This window comes from Stigmatopora argus, chromosome 7, assembly GCF_051989625.1.
Source record: "Stigmatopora argus isolate UIUO_Sarg chromosome 7, RoL_Sarg_1.0, whole genome shotgun sequence".
Taxonomy (NCBI): domain Eukaryota; kingdom Metazoa; phylum Chordata; class Actinopteri; order Syngnathiformes; family Syngnathidae; genus Stigmatopora; species Stigmatopora argus.
Window position 1 is genome coordinate 10,078,724 of NC_135393.1, and position 16,385 is coordinate 10,095,108.

General features: G+C 40.4%; 1 protein-coding gene across 6 annotated transcripts; it reads right to left on the bottom strand.

The window, feature by feature from the left end:
• Window positions 1–356: 356 nt before the first annotated feature.
• On the bottom strand, window positions 357–11,405 carry fip1l1b (FIP1 like 1b (S. cerevisiae)). 6 transcript variants are annotated; one of them, XM_077605200.1, is made up of 27 exons: window positions 11,121–11,405; window positions 10,734–10,818; window positions 10,062–10,140; window positions 9,869–9,987; window positions 9,707–9,771; window positions 9,518–9,628; window positions 9,229–9,359; window positions 8,930–9,048; window positions 8,557–8,610; window positions 7,884–7,983; window positions 7,642–7,798; window positions 7,060–7,141; window positions 6,840–6,892; window positions 6,543–6,750; window positions 6,071–6,217; window positions 4,637–5,887; window positions 3,739–3,881; window positions 3,608–3,669; window positions 3,396–3,509; window positions 2,482–2,580; window positions 2,202–2,410; window positions 1,652–1,688; window positions 1,443–1,588; window positions 1,278–1,339; window positions 1,081–1,194; window positions 787–885; window positions 357–592 (listed from the first exon to the last, which is right to left on the bottom strand). In XM_077605200.1, exons 1-16 carry the CDS (start codon window positions 11,200–11,202, stop codon window positions 5,743–5,745), a joined length of 1,737 nt encoding a protein of 578 aa, XP_077461326.1. In that variant the 5' UTR covers window positions 11,203–11,405; the 3' UTR covers window positions 357–592; window positions 787–885; window positions 1,081–1,194; window positions 1,278–1,339; window positions 1,443–1,588; window positions 1,652–1,688; window positions 2,202–2,410; window positions 2,482–2,580; window positions 3,396–3,509; window positions 3,608–3,669; window positions 3,739–3,881; window positions 4,637–5,742. The 6 variants fall into 6 exon arrangements, with proteins under 6 accessions (XP_077461326.1, XP_077461325.1, XP_077461328.1 ...); XM_077605199.1 differs by lacking the exons at window positions 357–592; window positions 787–885; window positions 1,081–1,194; ... (1 more) ...; window positions 1,443–1,588; window positions 1,652–1,688 and having other exon boundaries at window positions 2,154–2,410; window positions 4,637–4,864; window positions 4,952–5,887; XM_077605202.1 differs by lacking the exons at window positions 357–592; window positions 787–885; window positions 1,081–1,194; ... (1 more) ...; window positions 1,443–1,588; window positions 1,652–1,688 and having other exon boundaries at window positions 2,154–2,410; window positions 9,518–9,622.
• Between the last annotated feature and the right edge of the window lie 4,980 nt (window positions 11,406–16,385).

Sequence of the window (16,385 nt, forward strand, 5' to 3'; positions counted from 1 at the left end):
ACAGCCGATTCTGCCTACCATAAAAAAATCAACTCTCAACGGTTTGGGCAAACGTAGCGAGAGAATCCTAACACGCAAACGCGCGCACACACACGCACACACACACGCGCGCACACACACACGCACACACACACACACACGCACAAACACGCACACGCACACGCGCGCGCACACACACACACACACACGCACACTCACACACACACTCACACACACACACTCACACACACTCACACACACACTCACACGCACACTCACACACACACTCACACACACACACTCACACACCCACACACACACATCCATAAAGCACGCTTTATAAGGATTATTATAGATAATTGAAGAAAAATGCCAGGCAGTTTTTAAGAGTCATTTTCATTGACTGAATTCAGCCTGCATATGGTCAACATGGCCCGTTCACATTAATTTTGTGTGGGAATGTTTGCTATCAAATGAACAAGTGTCTTCATTCCACTTTGACTGCTGAGCAGCTTGTCCAATAGTTTCATATATTCGGGTTGGGTCTGACTAAGCACAGAGGTCAGATCAGTGGTCTCTGAGTCTTTTGAGGCGGAATCATCCGTACAAAAACCTGGCAAGTTAAAAAACAAAACAGAACAAATGAAAACATAGAAACTCGACATACATTGCGTTGCGCCTTTATGTTGTTTGCATTTTTCATTTGTCTTTTTATTGTATTATTATCATTGGTTACCTTTCCCGTTAAATTGCGTGGATAGATCAAATGCCGGGTGTGTATAGTAATAAATAGTCAACTGTTTTCACCTTTATCTGAGTCCAGGGAGGTCGGCGAAGGCAAATTCAGACACGCGGCCTGCCTCTCAAACTCGTCCATCTCATCTTGGGTCACCTTTGGTCTCTTGGCTAGTAAACACAAACAAAATGCCCATATCCCTCATATATTGTCATGTACATTAATCCTTTTTTTCCTTGTTACTCATTCCCTTTCAGATGTATTTTTGCCTTAAAGCCAATGAGCATACTGGTATTTGATCACTTCAATACTTTCGCATGTGCCAAAATGGCAAAAATACCCAGCAAGAGAATCTGTTTTCTTACTCAAAATCTGAAGGCCCCTGTACATGCTTCCCCCCAGGGTGTAATTAGACAGAAGAACAAGGCAGTCGGGGCAGCTGGTCGCGAGGAGAACCTCGGTAGCGAGAATGGGTTCCTCTAAACAAAAATAGGACATGTTTGTTTGCACTTTGTCCGAAAAATCAGCGGAAGCAGGATCGATGCGGATTTCGGCTGCTCACCCATATGCAGAATGTTGTTAATCAAGGTCAACTTAGAAGTGACACTGTAGCAACGGCCCGACCTTCGGTAAAAAAAAAAGTTGACAACGCATGCATTGTCAGACTGAGTACCTAGATTATTCAAAAAAATATAGTCAAACCTAACACCGGCTGTAGTTACTGTACATTTTTTGAACTTGAAATACATAGAAGGAGTCACTCTCATTGGCTGGGTAGATTTTTCCCCACACATTGTCCACAAACATCTCTGTGAGGGCTTTGGATCCTGGCAGGTTGGTACTTTCTGCGGCATACGTCCACACGCCTAAAAACTGCGGCACGAGGCAAAAGCATCAGTTGCGCACAATGTGTGGACTCAATAGTGTTTCATTCACCTGGTTCCGCCCTTGGATTTGCAGCTGCTCGGTCAGCCTATCACAGGTGGTCAGAGGCGCCGAGAAGACCGCAGGCAAAAGCGCGACAGCCAGGATGAAGGAAAACATTGTTAACTTGCACACGTCTAGATACAGGAGATGATCTGGACAGAATGATGGCTCCAAATGCCCCCCAGCTCAATGGGGTAAAGGTATCAAAGTTCAAACATTTGTTGACAGATGTTTTGTAATATTTACGGGAAAGTCTAAATAATAGTGGGCTGTTATTTGAGACGTGGTATACTTTGTAATGTCTACACTATCACGTCATACTGATAGAAACCAGGCAATTGAAATATTTTAGAAGATTGGCATAGTATTTGAATGTACTTTGAGGACATTTATCACCGTCAATGTCACTGAAAGCTACCAAGCTCTACATGTTTGACATAGACATTACAAAACCTGATTAAAGCAGAACCTCCAAGTGCATGTCTCATAAAAGGAAATGACACAACTAATGTTGAGGTGAGAGAACTTTACTAGCAAATCATAGAAACTCACTACTTACAATATGGTAAGTTTGATTTGTAGATTATGTTTGCAGATGCATGGACAATAGAATCCGTTGCTTCCCTGTAAAAAAAAAATCCAATCAGTTGATAAAAAAGTCAAAAAATGTGTCCAGTAGTCTCGCAACCCGTTGTCCCATCTTAGCCTCTAGCAAGGAGTTTAAGGCCGCAAGTCCGTCTGTGGTTGGGAGGTTGTCTGGACAGAGTTCTGTGTACACAAATATAGATTAATACTATAGAAAAGGCAATGGTGGACAAGCTTGAGGTGATGCTCCTCACCATAGTTTGGGTCCATTATAAGTGGAGAAGACATCTGGAGACACTTTGCTTGCATCCTCAACATCTCCACATCTGCACTTGAGACCATCTGTTGCCTGCCTGGAGATCAACAAAGCAGCCATGAACTAGGCAACTTGAAAATGAGCAAGCACTTCTATCAATAAAGCCAACCGAGATGACCCAAAATGTTATGTCAACATAGGTTAAGTCCGGCTCTCACGAATAATTCATATATTTTTTAATTCATTATTTCTATTTTACAAATAAATACAATTATAAATGCTAATAGAAAGGTTCAAATTAATAAAAACAAAATTACACTCTGTTTAGTTAACATGAATTCTATTTAGTACAAAATTTATTACTCACCACACGGTTTTCGAGAAGACTGAATTGAAATAAATAACTTTACTCCACCGCCCCTTTATTTTTTTTAAAAATTCAACTGAATGTAATGCTTTAATTGTCATTATACAACTATTATGAGATTTAAAGGTTCACCACATAGTTCACAAATAAATACAACAAACAAATAATCAATAAATAAGAAATAAGGTATTACATAAGTAGTCAACAACATAAATAACTAGGGAAGTGCACAAATAACAACAACAACAAACAAACATAAATAATCAATAAATAATAATAAAAAAATGGGGATAACGTTTTATTTTTATTTTTAAATATGAACACTTTAATCCTTGTCTGCCAGTGACAATGATAGCCTTAAAATCAATTTAGACTGGGAGGATTGGCACATCTTCACTGCCATGTTCATTAGCCTCTCCCAGTGTAAATGGACCAATGATTTGGATGTGTGCCTTATAAAACAATCAACCTCATTTGAAACTACACAAGTCCCAAAATCCACCATAAAAAACCTGACCCAAAAAATAAAACGGAGGAAGACTTACTGAAAAGCATAAGGCTTGTAAAAGAGTCATGACTAGACTTGACTTGTTCATAGACCACCAGACAGTCTGTGCAATCTGTCGGCAGGTACACTTCCTTCAGGTAGAACGGATGCTCTGTAAAGAAAGAAAAAACAGTCGAGAACAATCCCATGTGGAACACCTAAAAGTGTTAAAAAGTATCTCAGCAACAACAATACAAGTTCACCACTCACCAATCAACATTGTACTGTTTTCCATGGTCACATTGTAGATCATGCTGGAACATTCATTGTAACTGGGAAAAAAAAATACCCACTAAACAATGTTCGTTTTCAATTGGGAAGCGTCTTTAGAGCAAGTTTACATTCTCTGCGTCTGCAAGATGGTGAGCACGTTGCTGAGGGAGGTGGCCCTGATGTCCAGCCAGATGCTGTTGAGCAGATGTCCCAGTGAACGACTTCCTGGGAGGTCAGAACTTCCGCCGATATACAGCCAGCGCCCCAACATCTGGAAAGTCCATCGCTCATTTTAACCCCAATAAACACTAACCTGCATATTCTGATGCACAGGTGTCTGTTTTTATTTGAGTACATTTTTTAGACGGTTGCTATTGTTTATTATATAGTTTTTTTCCTTTTTTTAAAAATCAGATCATTGCAAAATTGTCGAAAAAAGCTAATATTTTAATTATTAATGTCCATTTTAAGTTGCAAGGTGGTTGGTGAGAAATGTGTAAAAGTTTAAGTGACCAGAAAATGCTACTTTGGTCTAGATTTTTTGCCCAAAATCAAATTGTGATATTAAAAATTTAGCAAGAAACTGAAAAGGCTTGACATCCAATCCCTTTTGATTGATCGTCTAGTGCTGTCAGTGGCACTGAAACATGAAAATTCATAGCCAGACCTTCCATTAAATGGACAAACATTTTTATAATTTTTCAATCGCAATAGACCTCTGAGGAAAAACGTGTATTAAAAATACAATAAAAGCATTATTGTGTGTACTCTTGGTAGGAGTTTGAAGTAAACAGGGTTTGAATTAGGGACGTTCCAATTTTCTTTACTTCAGATCGAAACTCAACCAACGTTTGCCAAGTGGTAAGATCTAAAACACGCCTCTACTGTGTCAAAACCTAAATTCAGACAAAAAAAGATCCGATACTCCACTGACTATTGGATCGGAACATCGCTAGTTTGAAGCCATTGAAATATCAAAGCACATGGTAGGATAATATACAAACGAGACAGCAGGCTGGCACTTACTTGTTGGTTTGTAATGCTTATTGGATTCAGTAAAGTGTCACATTTCAACAGTGGAGCAGCTCGGCCCTGTGAGAGGAGACCCAGCAAAAGCACGACGATGCCACCGCTCTTCATCTTCTTCTCTAGGATCTTGGAAAGAATGTTTCAAGTCGGCCAGCTGCGGACATCAGTGGAGCAAAGAGTATCGACCAGATGGGTTTTTGTTTGTGGGGGTGGTTGAACTTTGACCTGTGGAAGGAATGGGAGGAATCTCGATAAAAGTGCACTTCACAAGAGCAGCTTTGTTGAGGCGATTATTCTCATTAGGGTTAATACCTGCAAATGTACTTTGGTGGATATGTGGGGATCAAGTAACTCAGTAGTTAGATACCAGAGCACTTCCCATCACTGTTTAAGGGATATAATTTGACACTCTAAAGCCTTTTGTGATGACTGACTGATAGATTGGTTTACTAATTTAACATTTAAGAAACAATAGGCCTTTGTGGGTTTGTTTCATCTCCCCTTTTCACTTGAGACAGAACAGAGGTGCATAACATGGGGCATGCTACCAAAAATGGTAAAAACTGGCAAAAACAAAATGTTGGCTGCCATGTTTTTACCCAAATTTAGCCTGCTTTATTTCCACTTCTGACATTAATAGAAAATCTCCTGTTTTATGGTGTAATTGATTTCCATATCTATATTAGATTGTATAAAAACCTGTCAGGTTTGTAACAATCATTAGGTGTAAACAACGGAAAAGCCAAAGAAAAGTTATGAAAAAGATGTGTTTATAATTGAAATTGACAAAGTCTAGCTCTAATGGCTGTCTTCATACACAACATGAATCATAAAGACAAACAAAAGAAGAGGAAGAACATCAGAGCCCACAAGGAGGCAGGAGGCCGAAACAATGAGGTCATCGAGTGGCGAGGATGGAAAAATGGCTGCTCCTTTCCGACCTCATCTGGTGAGGAAGGAAGAGGGCAGACTGAGCGGTGAACGAAGACATCCAGGGACGTGATAGGATCCGGTCATGCCTCGGATTTCCTCTTGTATTCGGTAGGATTGGACACGGGGAGAGCAGAGAGAAAATGCGGGCGGGGTGAACAGGGAGGAGACGCTCAATCCATGGCCTCCTGGTTCTCTTGGTCAGCACCCATGTCTTCGCTAGCTTCTTTGCCCTCCTTGCTCCGCTTGCTCTTCTTGTGTTTGTGCCGCCGATGGCTGTCGGCCTCTTCGCTGTCATGCCGCCTCCGGCTGCTGCTGCTATGGAAATGTGGAGAGGAGATGAGTACAATGTTATGAGCACAGCTGAAGGATACAAAAACAGGGTTCATATAGCTAGCTCGAGGCAGGTGAAATTCAAGACTATGACCAATACGACAACAATAATAAAAAAATTAAAACAACACAGGCTAATTTAGTATCATAACTAGAGGGATAGATCACCTGCGAGATGACTTGTGGCGGCCCTCGTCTTTCTCCCGATGCCGCCTCTCGCGGTGGCGGTCCTCCTTCTCCCGGCTGGCCCGCTCCCGATGACGGTCTCCGTACCCGCGTTCCTGGTACTCGCGGTAACGATAGCGCTCTTCGTCGCTGTAGCAAAGGGAGCCGTTTACGTTTCGTTTGCCCCATTGGAGGCCGCCGAAAATGACTCCAGAGCCGTCAATGGCAACTTATCCGTTAAAATAATTATGAGTTAAGCTCCATTAATGTTGCCCTTTTATTGTCAAACTTAACATAAATGAAGCTAGTGGGATCTGGAAATCTTGGAAAATAAGACGCATCCATGTTTAAAAACATCACTGCTTACCATCCAGAATGTGAATTGTCTAATAAATGTATTGTGTTGGCAAAATGAGTACACACTAATGAAGCTCTCGTCCTTCACAAAAACAAACGAGTGGCATTTTGTTCCCACCTGGCATAGGCAATTCCCGAGGGGCTGTGATCTCGGTCCCGCTCACGCTCCCGCTCTCGCTCCCGCTCATGCGTCCTCTCTCGGGGTCGCTCTCTTTCCTTTTCTCTTTTGTCGTCACGACGGGGGTAGTAGTCCCACGGTTTGGAGTTATCCATTAGCGGCGGCCAAGGTGTAGGCACGCCTCCGGGCATGGGGGGTGGGTATGCACCTGGAGACAATGTGGCAGCGAAAGGGCTTCAATTGGAGACATGAGACTAAATATGAATGATGTCAAAAATAAGATTTCAAGTGGTCTACCTTGTGGGTAGGGATACGGTGGAATAGAGCGTCCTTCGTAACCGCCGCCGTGGCTGGAACGACAAGAGATATTAAACTGTGGCATGTTTGTATTTGTGTGTAAATAGTTTTCCAATTTCATGTGGCATTAACCTGGCACGCCAGGTTGTTCTAGATATCCTATACGTATAAATTACACTAATCAATCTGAGCAATTTAGAGCACAAGTATATATTGTTACCTATCCATTGTTGGAATGATAGAAGGTGGGGGACCACTGGGTGGAAGAGGAAACCCTGGCGGGGGAACTGTGATGGGCAAACCTAAGAGGGACAAAAACCAAAAGAAATATGAATGTCTTCAACCCTTCCAGGGACAATGTTCACTATACTGGAGAGCTATTTAAAAGGTTGATTTTTGTTTGAGATCTATTTTGGCCATTTCAATAAAGCTTCTTGACATTTAAGACCAATATTATCCCATTATAAGGCAAGTGACAATTTCTGTCATAAAAACAACATTATTTAATTTAAAAGTTACTTTTTAAAATAGTATTTATAGGCGGCTAAAGACGTCAACTTCATTCAAACTGTGAGGCTTGACCTTGAAGGCTCATCTTCCAGTGAAATTGATCGGTGAGACGACCAAACTATTTTGACTGAGTGGCGAATACATTTGTAGTTCCTCCTTGTAAAAAATGAATTAGACATCTAATGCGATCAATGACAGCCAATTGGTTTAATAGGTGTCCACTCAGTGTAACAAAAAGACAGGATTAACATCAGCAAACCAAACAGGCATCTTTATGGAGGTAAACACTCACGAGGCGGCGGGATGAGAGGGGGTGCCGAGCTGACGTTGGGGGGCGGGGGGAGAAAAGGAGGAGGGGGGATGTTTGGAGGCAGGGGTCCAGGGGGAAAGAAGCTGGGTATCTTCGTGGGGGCTGAATCGGCATCTGATGTGGAGTGCTCAGAGATCACCTGTAACACCAAAAGCAATACATGTAGATTTTTTTAAATGCTGAGATTTTGAACTTGATATTTCTGTCACAGCATGTTTGAGAACCTGGATGTTATTCCCCTCTAAATTGTGCCGGCGTCGCCCTTCCACCCTGCTTATGGTGGCTGTCCCCCCACCGATTACATCGATGGTACCGCTGGCCTTCCTGAGGGGGGGAAAAAACATGCACACATCAAGTTCAAAGTGTGGTTCTGCTAAACTGACATTACTTATTATTGCTGGCCGTTTTTTTAACGTAGCTCAGTCCAAAAACAACAATATACAAGCAGCATGTCTCGTGAGCTTTTTTCGAAACACCATGGTCTCATTGCCAACCGACTGCAGTCTGCACTCTCGCGTACTATTTTGAAGAATATTCAATTATGCCATCGGAAAATTTAGGTCATTTTGGAGTAACCCAAGGCCAACGTACATAGAGAAAAGCCACGCAAGCATTGTGAAAACACGGAAACACACAAGAAGGTTGGACCTATAACTTCTTGAATCTCATGTACGGTAGTCATATTGCAACAAATGAGCCACAAGTCAACATGGAATGAGAACACAAAAGATTCATCCCTGACAAACAACAGCAAAAACATAAGTTCACACTCATTCATGCCTGTGCGAATTACACACACTACCGAAAAATAATTCAAAAAAACATTGTTTGTTAAACAAACCAGTTGCCTTATTTTTTCATTCCCCCTCCAATTTGGACAAGGCCATGCCCACTTACGTATAACAGGACATATCCGGGACAGGCAGACCAGACCATTGAGGGGGGGAGATCCTACCAGGGGTAAAGGAAATAAGAGAAACAGACACCAACGCCCACATAAAAGAGGTCTCTTCACAGACCCGCATTTTTTGTAGAACACATGACTTTCAGGTACGCGAGGGCAATTTATGATTATAAAATCTTGACGTCCACTCGTCGAACATGCAAAAGTGCATAATAGTAACGGTAATAGTTTGGCAGATAGCAAACAAAAAGAATCCACAGTGGTTTGTGAGCCGTTTAGCTAACTCCAGTTGCGGTGAACTGTAAAACTAAAAGATTGCATTAAAATCCAAATTACAGTTTGCATTCTTTTATTAAAAGGACTTACCTGGTGCTCTGACTTGTGGTAGACTTGTATAGGTTGCCTGGAGAGGAGAAGTCGGCTTTGGAAGTGTGAATAGAAAGGCTGGATATGTCCTTGTCGTTGCCTGTTCTGCCTTGTTGGACCTTGTCAAGTCATTTTCAAGTAAACAAAACACACAAGATGTTAACTTTTTTTTTTTTTTACAAATTGTGATGATTTATTTTCAAAAATGGCATCTAAAGCACTGTGATACACCACCCATGCCTAATTTCACAACAGGAGTAGAGGGAACCCAAAACAAAACAAAAACGGCGCTAACTTACGGTGATTTTGCTAGTCACCGAGGTAACGGATGAAACTTCCAGGCCCATGCGCAATCGTTTCTGCTTCTCGCAGTAAGCCTTCCACGTGTCTTCATTAAAGCCATAGTTAAAGTAGTCAGACAAATCCGCCCCTGCACAGACACAAGACAACATCCTGCACTTAGTTGCAAAGATAAGACATCAGACTTAGCCACTACTATAAAGAAAACAAACATAACTGGGCTGATGTGATTCAGTGCGAAAAATGAACTCCTGGCGGCGCTAATGGATGAGTCCGTGCAAAACATACCTGGTTTCCTCCAGGGCTTCTCTTCATACCCATCCAAATCCACTTCCATCACCGGGACGCCATTAATGTTACCAGGAGCATCAAGATCGACTCCTTTCACTTTTGCTGTAACTTGGAACAAAAAGTAAGTGTTGTTACGCGTGCATCATCTTTAGGTGGTTAGAACTGTCCAAAGACAGGGGGGCCTACCTTGTCCATATGATCGGGAGCCAGGTGTTTTAATGTTCAGATTTACAGGTGGAGCACCATATGGTCTGGAGGAGAGAAAGAAAGACGCGTGGACACCTTTGGATAATGCCTTGAAATGAGATGGGAACAATTTGCAATTAAAACAGTATTTCAAAAGCATACGTGTATTGTGGAGCCCCGGTTTTAATGTCTCCAATGGTGACCCGGACGTCGTCGTCGTCATCATCGCTGTCGCTGTCACTCTCAGCATCATCGCCTGCAGCGTCCTCTGTGGCCTGAGCCTGAGAATTAATTCTTTTTTTTAGAAATCCAAATGGATGTATAGTCTTAACCTAGCAGTGTGTATGCGGGCTACCTCTGAAGCCACACCGTTTCCGGTGGCATGTTCGGGGGCTTCCTCGGTGGCGGCCTCAGCAGGAGCCTCACTAGGAGCGCTGTGGATTAAACAAAGCATTCAAATGTCAAATTCGCCTGAATTACCAAAGGGGGCCTTAAATATTCAAATGTAGATGAATGGCAGCCCCACATCAATTGCCGTTGCTGTTATTAAACAGGTGTCCATAAAATGAAGGCTAGATAGTTTAGAGAATGATATTTATTTGCTGAATGCTATCTCTGACTACTTATTTAAGTTGTCTACTTATTATTCGGGCACTTTAGCCTGAAGCTTTAAATCTCTTTGCACTTGTATAATTCAATATTTATTTTTTTCTATTTTTTAAGTGTTAATGAGGTGAAAGTGAAATCTATGTGTGGAATGTCAATACTGTTCAACTATGACAATTTAAGTAGGTGTCATCAAGTACATGATCCTCCAACTAATTTGTGGTGAGATCAGCCAGAACCAAGATCTGGGAACTGGATTTAGTGCAAAAATGTAATCCTCCATTATTTAGAAGTAAATTGAATACTTAAAAATGGTTCTAATCCGTTTGAATGATCGGTCACAGAGAAGATCCTGCCAACTAGTACACAAAAACGACAACGGAATTGACTATTTTCACGTGAAGGTGGCGTGTCTTTTTACCTGTCAACAACAGTAGTCGTCTTATCTGCTGTTGCTTCTTCATCTTCCTCCTCCTCCTCTTCCCCCTCCTTCCCTTCAGTTTCATCTAATAAAAAGTCACAAGATGGCCCAACTCAAACCAGCTCATGTGCACACAACAGCAAAAATGAATGTTAAACGTCGAAGTATAAATGCACGACTGGTGATTTAATTCGAGCAAGGTACAAATTCACCGGTGTCACGAGGCCTCGGCTAGCTAGCCACAGAAGGCAAGTCTATTTAGCCAAGCAAGCTATGCTAAGAGACTTCATTAGTTTGAGATCTTTACTATTCAGGATCACTAATTCGTTGATAGCTGCACCCTGCATGACAAGGAGCACACGTTGGGACACAAAACGGCCTTTTTACCTCCATAAAGCCATTCCTCCTCCTCGTCTCCAGCGCTAGCATCCGCGTTGGCCGTTTTGTCCGCTTCTTCGGTGGCTGACATGTTTTCAAACCTTTAAAGCAACCTCACTGGGGAGACGGTCAACAATTCGTCTACGTGGAGCTGCGCCTTTGAGTGGGGAAAATATAAAATTATATTCCATAGATTTATCTCGTTAAGCGGCGGAGTCGAGGAAGAAAACGGAAGCAGTTAGAAGGCGCTCTCCGAGGATGGTCAACAATTCGGCAGGTGAACCAAAGACACAAAAGACAGCGCCTCAAGCGGCAGACGCGTGTAACGCTCTAATTTAATGTTCTGCAAAAAAATGAAATGCTAGTACATTTGGGGGGGTTAGGCTCCAGCACCCCCGCGAATCTTTTGGTGTTAATGAATGACTTGAACTGTTTCATAACTTCTACATAACAAAAAATATGCACAAAATGTATTTATTTGACAAAATAATCAACATAATGCGTGTGCTGAGAAATTGGGGTGAAGTGTCACTGGTTTTTGTAGTTTCCCCTCGTTTATAGTGTAGAACTATTAACTTTCCCCCCTGCAATTATAGGTTTGTAAACACATAATTTGATGAGTTGATTGTAGTTTTCCCTCATTTTGTATCTAATCAGATTCATTTAAAAATGAACACACCCTTACATTATAACTTTTCATGAAGATTGTCTTAATGTGTGAGATTGTTTTTCCACTTATCCTATTCAGTGTCATGTGGATCTAACATCACAATGTCCACATGGAGGCACACAACCTTTCTGAACCCACTCTCCATTTCTCAGGGTTGTCGAGACCACATGTGTCAAAGTGGCGGCCCGGGGGCCAAATCTGGCCCGCCGCATCATATTGTGTGGCCCAGGAAAGTAAATCATGAGTGCCGACTTTCTGTTTTAGGATCAAATTAAAATGAAGATTATAGATGTATATTATATTTCCTGCTTTTCCCCCTTTAAAATCAATAATTGTAATTTTTTCATCCATGTTTTTCTTTGTGTTTTTAGTTCAAAAATCATTTTGTAAAATCTAAAAATATATAAAAATATTTTCTGTTTTCCACTTAAATATGGAACATAATGATTAAAAGAGATTTTCCCTTACTTAGAAAAAAAAAGTATTATTTCAACCTACATTCTGCTACACTTCTCAGTTTTGACACGACTATATGGAACCACTCACTCAAGCATCATCTCTACATTAGCTATCATTTACTGCCAGCCTGTCCCAGTCAAAGTGGATTTTCCAATCTTCTGGTAAACAAATAAAAGTGGATGTATGTATTTCAAATTGACCCTTGCGTCCTTGAATGAAAGGTTTGGAAACCCCTAGTCTATGTGCAAGTTAGGCCAGTTAACCATATCATAAAATAGTTTTAATTCATCAATATGTTTTATTGTTTTATTTTGTTTAGTAATCAATTTTTGTGAGTTTACAGAGCAGCCTTTTGGCTTTTGGCTTGTCAACACTAAAACGATGTCACGTTTTTGCTGTTGTGGTTGGCTTGTTCACCAGTAGGCAGCCCAGTAATGCAATGCACATTGTAAATGCATTTATGGCTTGTGACCAAGGGGCCACTTTGGCATGTCACTAATTGACATTGCAAATATGTGGATTCTCGCACTCTCTCGTTTTGTCCACAACACCACTTTAGCTTTTAGCACCTCTTTACTGTGGTGATTATTATCCGAATACTAATTCAGCCATTTTTCAATGTGGGGCTTCTGAGATAATAAACATGCATGCAACATTCTCACTCAGTGTTTATAGTGTGCCACATCTGAATTAATTTGATTGTGCCTTTTGTGTGCATCTATGCTCATTTAGAGCACGCAATAAAGAAACGGAAGGGCAGGGAAGTTTGCTCAACTAATCCGATCATTGCTCAAATTATATTAATTATATTCTTTTTGTCCATGCTCATCCTTTTTACCCCATTATTTCCCCTGCCCATTTTTGAAACTCATTTTTTACCCTTCACTTTAAAACAACACACAGAAATGGCGGATTAAAAAACAAATGAGTGAAATCAAGTTTAATGTTAGATATGCTCTCGTTTAGAAGGAAGAGACACACAGAAAACAAGATTATGACACTCCCCAATCTAATGCTTGCCAATGAAACATTACACTGAACTGGAAACTGCAGATGTGAGAAAATGATATACGCGCACAGGACACCAAATCAGGTACACCTACATAATCTAATGATAGAGCTGGCGCTCAATAGTTCTGCAGATTATTACTCACTGAAAAGGGAAATTTAACCTTCTGTAACATTATATTTCTCACCATTCAATTTTTTTTAGCATCATTACCTAATGCCAGTTGTTGTTTTTGATAAATGTTAGAAGACAAAAACATTAGCCAAAGTTGATGAACATTAACAAATCTGCAGTGGGAAAACATTGATTTTGGGCAATTAAAACTTTTACTTGATATATAGGTATATATATATATTTTATTGGCTTTACACATTGGTTTTGATTTAGCAATACTTTTATATTCATGATGGTGTAGAACTATAATGCAGCATACTTAAAAAAAAAAACACTATTTTTCTAAAACATTTAATGCAGGTCTTTTTTGTAAATTTAGCTGATTTTAGTGTAAACCAATGTTGTAAAGTCTATTTTTCCACAATACATCACTTTATCATCACTTTCCTACCCTTCAAAGCTCCTTTCCCATCATTGCATTCCTTTTCTCCTTCTCTCTGTGCCACGCTCCTTCCTCCCCATCAGTTGGCCCCATGCCCACCTCTCATGTTATAGTGGATTAGGGCGGTTTACAACAAGTCGATCTTAATCATGTTTATCTAGACAGAGGACGATCACGGGCCTATCGGTATGATTATACACGCTGATAATAGCTTACATAGATTCGTGCGGGTCTGCCTGGCACGTTATCAATCCATATCATCTTCCTGGATTACACACACGCATATATATGTGTATATATATATATATATATATATATATATATATATATATATATATATATATATATATATATATATATATATATATATATATATATATGCCTGTTCTGGAATACTGGGTTAAACCACTTGAGTTTTAACGTAATTTCACGTATCGACAGGTAGAAGGACAGATACACAGATGGGAACTGCAAACAGAAAGAGAATTATTTTATTTTTACTTAAAATTAATACCTCTTTTTTTGGAAACTCAGGTGAGTTCTAACATTGCACATAGTAGTACATGAGTGGGTTCTAGCAGGGGTTTCAAAAACCGCGATTAAACCATAAAGTGACTCTTAACCACTACTGGGTCTCGAACAATTAAAAAAAAACACCAACATCCCACTGTATCCAAGCAGCAGAAGATAGAGAGATCAAGTTCAGCCAGGGGAGTGTTAGATTGCATCATAATAAAAGCTTGGCCAGTCAGTGAAACACAAAACCGCAAGGTATTATTTCTGATGGAGTCTTTTTTTTAAAGGCGTGCTTTTCTCTGGCAGGGTCCACGTGGCCGCCTGAGGGTGTGAACCCCATTTGTAGGTGATTGAGTTATCGTGTGTGCACGTGCATCATAGAGGATGGAGAAGTAAAATAAAAAATAAAAGAGACAGAGGAGAATGGAAGGTGAACGAGAGCGAGAAAAGGGGGTTGAGCATCTGGAGAGGAATGTTGCCATGACGTAATCTAATCGAAGTGGCTATTTTTCTAGTATTAAACCTCTGCTGTCCTCCTCGAGGTTGCCGTCCTCATCTGTCTAAAAGCCTGGAATGACTCATACACACACACACACATCCAAATATGCGCACGCTAAGTCAGAATGAGTCAGCCCAGATCTGCTATAGACGTTCACCTCAAATGAATAATGAAAAAGGCGGTGGCAATAAACCTCTCAAGTGACGTGAACTCACTGGAAATGGACACATGTGGATGGTCAGTTCTGATGAAGAACAACATGCAGTCTCATCCTCCCAGAAACATATGCTAAGCTTAGGTCTAGTGTACTTTGACACCTTTGGTTTGTTGCGCTGAGCAGGTGCTTTACACCCGAAAACAATGATGAGGGTTCAGGAGCAAATCGTGATGATTGATTTTGAGTCTACATTTTAGGTGCATTCTGGATCATTTTTTGCTGGTTTTAGGACATTTCCTTCCATGATTCAGGTGGAACCTAGAATTGATTTTGGCCGACTTTCTGCTGGTTTTGGGGCACTGAGAACTAACTAACTGCTTTTAGTTATTGTATGTTAGTTTCTGCTTATCTTGTTGACCCCTTTTACCAGCCCTACTCCCTTTGTGTATACGATTGTATTGCTATTATCCCCCTGCTCACAACAAACTGTCCATTTAACAATTGGAGTAAAAAAGAAAGAAGCAGATGACTAAAAAGAATAAAATGGAATTTAGTTCATCATCTAACTGAAATGGGGACATTTTGTAGAAAACAAATATAAATCCTTTGCAGAATACCCTGTAGTAACAAATATAATATATAATTTGTGCACTTAATGACCATTCAGCCACAAAAAAAGACTCCATGTTTCTTGTGTGTGCTTTTTAAAAATCTTATCATGAGCTTAAAAAGGCACACATAGCCACAGGGTAGTGAGAAATTCATCATGTGCGTAAGAAAAACATAACTGTCCCAGTGTCCGTTCAGGAACAAGAAAACACATGAATTATAGACACAACACACACATACATGTATGGTATGCTCACACGCACACAAATGGTGGAGCAAAAGTGTCTCTTTTATACCAGGAGATGCTCCATATCAATAAAACTTCATTTGGCCCATGAGAGTGACGTTTGCATTGTGATTAAAACAAAATTAGAGATCCCACATTCCTTTAGCCTCTGGATGAAATCCATTAGTTATTATGGTCTTACCTCGGTGTATCGGACACACACACACACACACACACACACACACACACACACACACACACACACACACACACACACACACACACATAGTCATCCATTAGAAACAAAATGTCCACATTTTTGTTTCAGATAAGAATGTCAACACAATTTGTGGAAACAAGTAAATCAATGAAGTTAGACTTGAATCACTATTAAATGAGCAGGAAAATTTAATAGCAACTTTATTAGTAAACAAAACCTGAAAAACAAAATTTATCAAATTTAAACCCAAGGTGCTTATCCTATTGTTTAATTTTGAGACACACTCACATGCATTTAATAATATTTGATGCTGTTTGGTTATACGTTAATATGCCTCTGGCAATAAATAATTC